Source organism: Loa loa (assembly GCF_000183805.2).
Source record: "Loa loa unplaced genomic scaffold supercont3.130, whole genome shotgun sequence".
Classification (NCBI taxonomy): Eukaryota; Metazoa; Nematoda; class Chromadorea; order Rhabditida; family Onchocercidae; genus Loa; species Loa loa.
In genome coordinates this window covers 128,984-139,032 of record NW_018108310.1, presented here as the reverse complement: position 1 = coordinate 139,032, position 10,049 = coordinate 128,984, and the positions used below count along the sequence as shown (strand labels likewise).

Here is a 10,049-nt window from a genome sequence, read left to right as displayed (position 1 = left end):
ATATATATATATATATATATATATATATATCTTTTGCATGTTCCAAGCATAACGTAGCATAGTTAGGGATTATCGGCCGGAAACAACTTGATCAGTCGAAACTACGCATAACTAAAGTGAAGTAAATTTCGGCAATAATTATTCTGTGACAGACAGTATGGAACAAATTCTTGTCTTGTGTCCTCGCCATCAGCATGGTTCATTGATTTATCCAGCTTGTCCACTTTGTAACAAATTTCAGGTTCCTTATTTCTTCGAAGAATTCAAGACAAAAAAAGACTTATCATTTCTAAAGGATGATTTAATGTTTTATACTGGACGATTATTTTTATATACATTTCCTGAATTCTTCTGAATGGTCTGTTGTATAGTCTACTACAAGATATCGTAATACCTGCTATGATAGCAAGAGAACAGTTTGTTCATAAATATCAATTTCGTACCTGCCAGTAATATGAAACTTGATAGAAACGATACGGTTCAAAGCAGTGTTGCCCATTTCCAGTTTAAACGGATAACTGAACTTTGGTATAATTATGGATTTCAAATTAAAATTTCTGTAACGGAAATGATCGATCTCTTTTTGAGGATAGTGAGGTTCCCGTTAAGCAAATTTTGTGTGCGAATCGATAATCAGACTTCGATAATGAAACTGAAGATGAATAGTGTTCTATTACAATTGGAAAATTATTAATCGTACCCAAATCACGATTCATTAATTTCATGAATCGCTCTTTATTGCTTTCTTTCCTGATATCCTTTTGCATTCTGGAACAAAGTTTTTCATCAATTGATATGATGAAAGTTGCTTAATAATATTTTTATATCTTCAATTTCTCAAAACATATTTTATTTTGAATGTAGAAGAATGTCATTTGAATTTCGCTTAACTTTCATCGGCGTAAGGCATGATTGCCATAATTATTTTATTATAGCAATTGTGAATATCAGAAAACTATATAGGAAAATGTGTCTTGATAACCGTTATATTATCACTTCAAATATTCATTGGTACATTTGCAAATGACACTCTTAAGAATGAGTAGATACATATAAATTCTATTTATCTTATCAACATGCAGTGATAGTGTATGATAGTGTATCATTTCAAAAAGTTCACTTTACCAAACATTCATATCCAAAATGTAAAAGGTAATCAGATGGACTCAAATTCTTCCTAATTTGGAAAATTTCCATTTTTTTACTTGATCTTTCATCATCGAAATTCATTTACAACTTGCACTTCAGAAGATGCAAGGAGGATATCATTTTTAAGATACACTGATAATGCAATATACGAAATGTCCTATCAAATGGTGAAAGTAAACAAAATGTGACATGTGCATCTCACTGCTTCTCGAAGATGACAGCAATACAATTCTGATATTAATCAGAAAAAAAAGTTATGAAAAGTTAAACAGAATGGAAGTATCTCTGTAAAAGTACATTTTCTTATGTACATAATGTATGTATGTATGTATGTTTGTGTGTGTGCGCGTGTGTGTGTGTGTGTATGTGTATGTGTGTGTGTGTGTGTGTGTGTGTGTGTGTGTGTGTGTTGCAGAACAGGTGAACACTGATAACGTTTTTAATTACCGCAGTGAATGTCATTTGTGTTTATTGAATACCTTTCGAGAAGTGAAGGTAATGGTTCCCGTTAATGGTATGATCTCAAGTTCTTCCATCTTTTATATATCGATATTACTTGGCATTGTTACGGCGATTTTTCAGTATAACTATCATATTGGGAATGTGAAATTCTCTTGCATTGAAGGTAAGGTTATGCAGAAAAGGATGTAACGAAGGTAATAATTGCGTTGAGTAATAGCATATAAGTAAAAAAAAAAAAATAACAATGACACGGTGATAATACGTTTAAGCTAGCAGATGTCAACATTCCCTTTCATCCGTACTTAAAAACCCTTTTTTTTTCTGAAACTTAGAATGTTTATCATTTTGAAGCCAAAAGAAAATCTGTTTATAATACAAAAAACGATGTAATATAATTTGCAAGTTAAATAGGCATGAATTTGTAGGATGGACTTTGTATGGAAATTCATGCTTTATAGTTGTTCAGCAAGAACTCTCTTGGGCAGATGCTAACAATCTTTGCGCTTCTCAGAGGTATGTTGTTAGCATCCAGTTGTGTATTCTTAGCTGAAATCAAGAATAATGGCGACAAATACTAATAAATGGAAAAATCAAAGATTTTCATGGGGAACGGTTGATTAACTGAATGGCTAAGTGGTGGATGAATGGGGGGATGGTTCGATAACTGGTATATCTATCAAAGTATCTCTTTTGGTGTTGATGCTGAGGGTGGTAGGAGCCAGAAAATGATCCATTTCATATCTTACCTCAAAAATACGATGGAGTAACACTTCTAAGAAGTAAGGATGTTACGTGATGTAATCTCCACTTTTGCAGGTATAACTACAGTCGAAGCATTGCCCTGCATGATTGGTTTTTGATGCGTGATATGAGCGTCGGTTTGCTCAATTCAACAAACAGTTATTGGACAGCATTTTATTATCGAGGCGCAGAGGATTCAAGGAGACAGGATTGTCGTGCACGGGATGCAGTGCTTCATGCAAAATACTATCCTTACACAACATCTATTTATAATCCACTCTGGTCGTCACATCAGGTTTTAATTAAGCCATTTCCAACACTTTTAATTTGAATAAGTATTGGGGAAAAGAAGGATTTGTGAAATTTTGACAATGCACGGCTTTTTGGTGAACATTCCAATCTGTGATCTGAACAACTGCTTCAAACTGAATGAAAAAATAGTATTCGAACATGTATCAACCCTTTATTCTTTCAGTCTGGGCTTGCAGATTGCGCTAGAAATAGTTGTGTCTACATTTATGCTAATTTTTCGGATCAAATCAACTATGGTTGGAAAATGGGAAACTGTTCGACAAAGTATCGAACAATCTGCGAAACGTTTGCTTGTTTAGAAGGTGAGTTTGGAATTGATTATGCTCGTTTTCAAATTCCATACTTTTTGCTAACGTTCTAATTACAGATTATCAATTTCGATGCGAAGATAATAGTAAGTGTTATCCACGAAAGGGTCGATGTGACGGAATACAAGAATGTAGTGATAATTCTGATGAAGCAAGTTGTTCAAAGAGGCGTGTTGGCTGCGGTAAAACACTATTTGAAGAAGCAGCAAATGAAATAAACTTTGAAATGAGTTCCGCTGAATATGCTATATGTCAGTGGATCATCCGACAACCTGTTGACAGCAAAATCGTCCTTACGGTTTGTTTTCACGAGTGCTTTAGAATTATATGCTTTATAAGCAACTTAAAAAATTCTGCCTCAATATTCTCAAAAATGCCTTTCATTTGCCATTAAAATATTATCGATTTCAATCATGCTTTTCAAGGAATAACTTTTGTAGCTAGTTAATGTCACCATTAGAGATGGTGATGAACTGATCATTACTGGAATCCAAAACAGTACCATGAACTCACAAATGTTATTGAATATGTCGATAGCAAAAACACAATATATTTCCATTGGTAACACGGTAATAATCAATTTCCGCTCTCAGAAGACTGTTCCAGCGGTTGTTAAAATGCGTAATGTCATTCTAAAGTTCTCATACGCCACGCGAGGTTCATTTTTACTTCCTCCAAAGTTTTATTTCTCATAAGATACAAAAAGCTCCTTTGCTGTACAATTCAAAAGTATTAAATTGAAATGCTGCAAAAAAAGAAAAAAAATTTAATCGTTTGACCTAATCGTTTTTTTTTCCCAAATCTCCGATCAGATGGAACAACTGTGAATAAAAAAGTCAAGGCAAAATGGAAGTTGCAATGAAGTTGCAATTCGAGTTCTTTTTCAGGAATATACTGTTTTTTGCCGATAATTGCTCATGGCTCGGTGATAAATGTAACAGGTTTTGAAATGGGCAGTGAGCTTTACTTTGAATGTCATTTGGGCTACCAGATACCGTCTGGACAGTTTTTTTTATCACGTTGTTACAATGGTAATTGGACACCGAAACCGAAGTGCCAGAGTATCAGTTTAGATTTTATTAGATATTAGTACTTTATAAGTGATCACCTGACAAAAGGTATTTTAAAAGTTCCTGCAAAGATATTTGTTAAGGCTTAAAGATGATTCCTTTTACAGTTTTGAGCTGTGGTTCGGCAAGTGTAGTGTACAATGATGCAATTCTTACTGGTTATACTAGAAATGTAACGTTATACAGTAGAGCACTTTATTCATGTGAATCTGGTTTGTACTTAAATGGCAACTCTCCACCGTTTCGGCTATGTACCGAGAGTGGAACATGGACCAATCCCGATTTTTCCTGTCAGGGTAATTTTGATTTATTTCATTGGTTAAAGCTTTAAAATGACTTGATCAATCTCTGAGATATTTGAGGAACAACTAGAATTATAGCAACTCGTTGTCATGCTACTTCATTCGCATATGGACACTTCTTGGATCAATTTTATGCAAATGGTACGGCTGGAAAATATGTATGCGATGAAGGATTTTATCAAAAAGATTCTGATCCAATGTGCATATTTGGTAGTTGGAAAGGCACACCTTATTGTTATCGTTAGTTTCTAAGTGATTAGTTTCGCGAGTGTGTTCGCTGAAATTTGGTTTTGTTTAATTGTATCTATTTGAAACCAATGATTTATAGCTGAATATTACTGCTACTATAATTCATGTGGAAATGGAACATGTATACAGCTAATCGGTGGCTATAGTTGTCTTTGCTATGAAGGTTTTCGCATGATTTCCACATCCAAAGGTTATACGTGCTCAGGTATAGTTGTACTTTTTTGATTATTCTCTAATAATTACACTTATTGAATATCTTAAATTGCTTCTTTTGAACATAATTCAAATTTGTTTTTGAATAGATGCTTAAAAATAATGAATGATATATTAGAAATTTAATGTTTATTTCTAGATATCGATGAGTGTTCCACACCAGGCTACTCTCTTTGCGAATTTACATGTGTAAACACAATGGGTTCTTACGAATGTAAATGTCCTGATACTCATAGGCTTTATACTGGTACAAACAGCTTGAACAATCTTATCACTAATACTGAATTTCTGATCCCAAATAGAACATGTATTGGTATGTTTATTTTTAAAGGCAAATGTAAGAGAAAGTAAACGGTCTTTGCTGTTTGCAAAATGATTCCAATATTGACTTTCAAATCTCGACTATCGTCAAATTCATTAAGGGAAATAGTTTGCTTGTAGTATATCTGCAATATATTCTTCGTTAATTTTCTTCATTTAATATCAAATAACTGCTTCATCATTACCGGTTCTGGTGATAGTGGATTCAAGCAAAATGACTAAACAAGAATTTCATAATTTAGCGAACTCAGTGATATATTGGATTGCTATAATTCAGTACCCATATCACTGATTAATATAACTTTCAAATTACAAAAATCTCGTCGCATAATAGAGCGTGTTAAACCGTATCAGATTTGTGTCAGGATTTAATCATTTTTAATGCACAAATGATGGCACATTATTGAGTTAGGAAATAATGTGAATGTTATTTTGTCAAATTGTTTAAATATAGGAAATATTGTTTTTTCTTCATTGGTTTTCACCGAAATTGTACAGTAATACAATTTTACAGAGAGGCGATGTCCTGCACCTGAGATTCCGCCAAACGTTATCCCTTATCCGTTATATATGGATACCTTCCCATATCAAAATGGGCTCTTCCAAATCGGTACAGTTGTGTATTTTGCTTGCAATCATCCTGCATATAATTATACGACCCTTGTTTGCGATAAGACCGAATCATGGATAGTGTTAAATGATTGCTTAGGTATGTGTTCATATTACAGCATGAGCAGTAATGTGCTCGAAAATTTTCAAGGAAATAAACATATTTTATAATCCTTTGATTCAAAGTAATTGCGACTTTTAAACTTTCTTTAGAATTTACTTCTATATTAAAACTATATGTATCGTCGATAAAGTTGCTTGGGTTATAAGTAATCAAATCGCTTAAGTGGACTATTTTAGACGTATTAATGAATAGCTTGAAATTACTTTCTGACTGATTGTTTAGCAAACAAAAGATTGACATAATCTTATCCCTATGTAATTCCATAAAATAGCAACGTTGCAATATTTTTCTGGTCATGTCTTTAGGTGTAACTTGCAAGCCGCTAGAAATTACAAAGGAAAATCTAATGATTTGGCCTATTAAAAAGAGCTACAAATTTAATGATAAAATTCATTTTTTCTGCGACGAATTTTATCAGTTGAACGGTCCATCTTCATCATATTGTATTGGTGTTGACAAGTGGTCCTTATCGAAATTACCAGATTGTGTCGGTATGTTGTTAAATTCATTGATATTCAATGTTTCCTGGAACGGAAAACTCGAACGAATTGACTAATAATCACTGCATATTAAATATTTCGGAATATTTTAATAATTAATTCTAAATTCATTCTTTTAGATTAAGTTTTATCTCTTCTTCGGTAATCTTATTCCCATGTAATTTCATTGAATAATCTGACACTTCTCAGATTTCCAATAATTTTATGCATAATTGAGCGTATGTCAAAGTCTTCTTTAGTAAGGCAGTGTCCCGGCTTGCAACTTGATGACTATGAAACCATTCCTGTAAGTAATAACAAAGACAATGCCGCGGATAATTTGGAAATATTATTTGAGTCAGCTACGCATATTACAGATACACCTGGATACAGGTAACTGCATTTAAAATCTAAATTGTTTTCAGACAATCCGTAGTTTTATCAAGGTTGAAATCTCGGCAAAATTTTAAAGTGCTTTAAAAAATAACATTGCTGGTCTTATAAGAAAGTTAAATGCCATTTTCAAAAGATCTCGACTGTTTTTTTATACATTTCGTGCTAATAAAAGTGAAAACTAAGAACCACTGAACTTTTAGAATCCTAATTTCGACACCCAAAATGACTCTTTTTCTGAGTTTGCATAAAATTTGTTAGATATAGTTAATCTGTTTGTGGGATATGGGTATCCTTTGATATAATCCAATCGTTGCTTGATTATTTGCTAATAAAGATTACAACCTTGAATTATATAGCAGACGAACTAGCGAGAATATTTGAGGACAACACGTACATTCGATTTTTAGATTTTTGATCAGTTCAAAAAACAATCCAATCATTTGTAAGAGAAGAGATTCATTTCAGGAATATATAACCGTTATTATTCCATATAAATTCTTTTTCATGCTCTTTATTTCAGTTTATTCATCAAATGTAAAAATGGTGCTAAATTTGCAAATGGCCAGACGGAAATTTTTTTGTTTTGCATGCAGAATTACACCTGGAACTTGAATAGTATTCCCGCATGTATCCATGAAAGTAATTGCTCTCCTTTGTTGTATCATTGAGTATCGCAGCAATTCATATATCATGGAGCAAAATATTTGTTGAGATTTATTTTCGAGACGGAAATTTTTTGAGTTTAGACATTATTTTTCTTGCAGTAACACTTTTTATTATGTAGAAGATATCCAAAGAATTCAATCTGATGATAGCGCTGCGGTGACCAAAGGTTACTCTAAAAATTGTATCAGAAATACTGTAAGTGATTTGCATGTTGCCGTGAATACATCTGCAATGTTGTGGTGCTTTCTTAGTGCTAAATGCACTAATATTACTTCAGTAAGTTAACCTCTTCCTGTAATATAAAAGATTGATATTGTGTAGTAAGTACATCAGAAATGATGAATAAAGATATATAGCATACGTTAGTATCTCGTTTATAATTACCATATATGGTTTATTAAGAATATAAGCCAAAGTTATATTGTTTAAGTTAGCGATCCCTTCATTTAGATCAATTGGTGTCGTGATGATCACCAAAACATAAATGGTGTATCTTTAGAAGGTGGAAACGGCAGTTTTGGATTGTTTTTTGAAAGCGTCAAGGTTAATTTTCTATTTACACTGAAGTAATTTATAAACTTACGAGTAGCTAGTCGTTTGAAGATTATATGGTTTAGTACGCAGCATATTTATGAATGCCCAATTACCTAATTACTCAGAATTCGGTTATGCTGACTTTACAGATAATTGATGATGGCAGGTATTATTGCATTATACTAGGCAAGAATGAAGAACTGCTGGAAAAACATCCAGTAGATCTTTACGTTTACCAAACTTTTGAAACTGGTCGCAGTTGGCCTGGTATTGTTCAAAACAGTGAATTGGTTAAAGGTTCTTTCCTCACATGTTTCATTTTTTACTTTTACTATGCTTATTAATTGTAATGAACTACATTCTTTTATTCAGTACGAACTTTTTTTTAGAACTTTTATTTGCCACTGATAATAGCAAGTGGTCAATCACTTCGGAAATTGTAAGTTTTTATCAGTTTATCTTTCATATGATATCTTCGGCCAATCGGTCTGAAATATTTTCAAAGTCTTTAATGCCTAAATAGTATGCATCTGCCATATATCTTTTCCATTTAGATATCAATGCAAAACAGTAGTATTTTGAATGGAACAAAATATGCTAATAGGTATGTTTCTATTGCTATGGTTATGGTATGATAACAGCAATGTCACCGTGATTTCATAATAGCGTTCATGGCAATGATAGAAGCAGTTCAAGTTATGAGAGCTTCTTTAGGTACCGTGCTATTAATAGGCAATACTTTTTCAATATTAGATCTTGAGAAAAAAAGGGGAGGAAAGTGCTACAAGTCAAAAACAGATTCTTCGACAGCATGCAAATTTGCTCATTGTAGGAGTTGGCTGTTCCAAAAAGTCGTCCTACTGCCATATGGATGTAATATCATTGAAGTGAAATATCAGGCAGAGAACTGTTCAACATGCTCCTTGGAACTAATTTCGTATTTTGTAGAAAATACAAATATAGCAAATCACCCTTCGGCTTATTTGAATATGTCAGATATCGATTTGATAGATCATAGACTTAACTTGTTTCAAAAAGAAATCTGCACGCAGCATTCAAACTTGTTTCTTGGAATTCGAAGTGATTCCAACAGCGCGACACTGGAAAGCGTAAAGATTTATGCCATAAAATGTCCAGAGGTACAAAATTGTCTCTTTTTGATATTTGTTACACTGAGTGAAATTAAAGAAACAGTATTTTATAATTAGTATGTATTCCTAGCAGATGTAGCGTGCGTTGTCTACATTTTTGTTCTTTTCATTTGTGTAAAATTCAGTTACTAACGATGTCATGTGACCGTGTGAGGCTACTTGTTTAAAATCAAATATTAATTTAATTTGCACAAAAAAACTAATTCAAAAAATTCAGATGAGCCAAATCAAACATGAACTGTTTTTCTTTTTTGAACATCAGTTAAAAGAAAAAGAAAGTTGAGACATTGCTTCACGAAAAAAATATCGATTGTCAGGTACGAGTGAGCTTTGCATTGTTCCCACAAACAGCTGCTGTTGAAGATGGTAGCATTGTTTTTGGACGATGTTTGCACGGTGCGCATACCAACGTTCAAGGTCAGGATCCACAGCTCTTCTGTACACGGCATGGAAAATGGATTTATAATGCACGAAGTGCAAACTTATGTTTTTGCAGCATAAATTACACATCGGAAAATGATGCATGCGTGGAACGAGGTAAAGAAGCTATCAGTCAAAACTGATACTTAATTAGAAATTAAACTGCTTGAATGCAACAATTGATTTTTAAAGTTGTATAACAAAAGATGCTCCAAATAAGTCACTATTGCAATTGTCGTATCTTCAGGGCCAGTGTGTTACGTTTGTTCAGGAAGTAATGAAACAGATTGCAACGATTCTTCTGCTGTTTTCTGTGATAAGAGACAATATTGCTTCACTCAGATAATTAAGACTCCGGAAGGAAATGTCTTACGGAAAGGCTGTATGAACGAATGTACTGCAAACCGTACCCGATGTAAAACAAAAGAAGAAGCCTGTGAAATGTGTTGTCAAAAGGACTATTGTAATAGTTGGGGCAATATGTCAAAAATTCCCGTCGAACACTTACGTCCCTATCCGATGTTTAGAGTTATATGCCCCAGA

The 10,049-nt window shown here is 33.2% G+C and overlaps 1 protein-coding gene across 1 annotated transcript; it reads left to right on the top strand.

Moving 5' to 3' along the window:
- Positions 1-2,470: 2,470 nt before the first annotated feature.
- On the top strand, positions 2,471-9,649 carry LOAG_17804 (hypothetical protein; the record flags this gene model as incomplete). Its single annotated transcript, XM_020450468.1, has 17 exons — positions 2,471-2,647; positions 2,828-2,966; positions 3,032-3,270; positions 3,413-3,629; positions 3,860-4,033; positions 4,150-4,338; positions 4,423-4,584; positions 4,946-5,119; positions 5,642-5,836; positions 6,166-6,351; positions 6,600-6,732; positions 7,256-7,374; positions 7,520-7,677; positions 7,852-7,944; positions 8,085-8,232; positions 8,884-9,074; positions 9,404-9,649. 17 exons carry the CDS (start codon positions 2,471-2,473, stop codon positions 9,647-9,649), a joined length of 2,940 nt encoding a protein of 979 aa, XP_020305857.1.
- Positions 9,650-10,049: the final 400 nt, after the last annotated feature.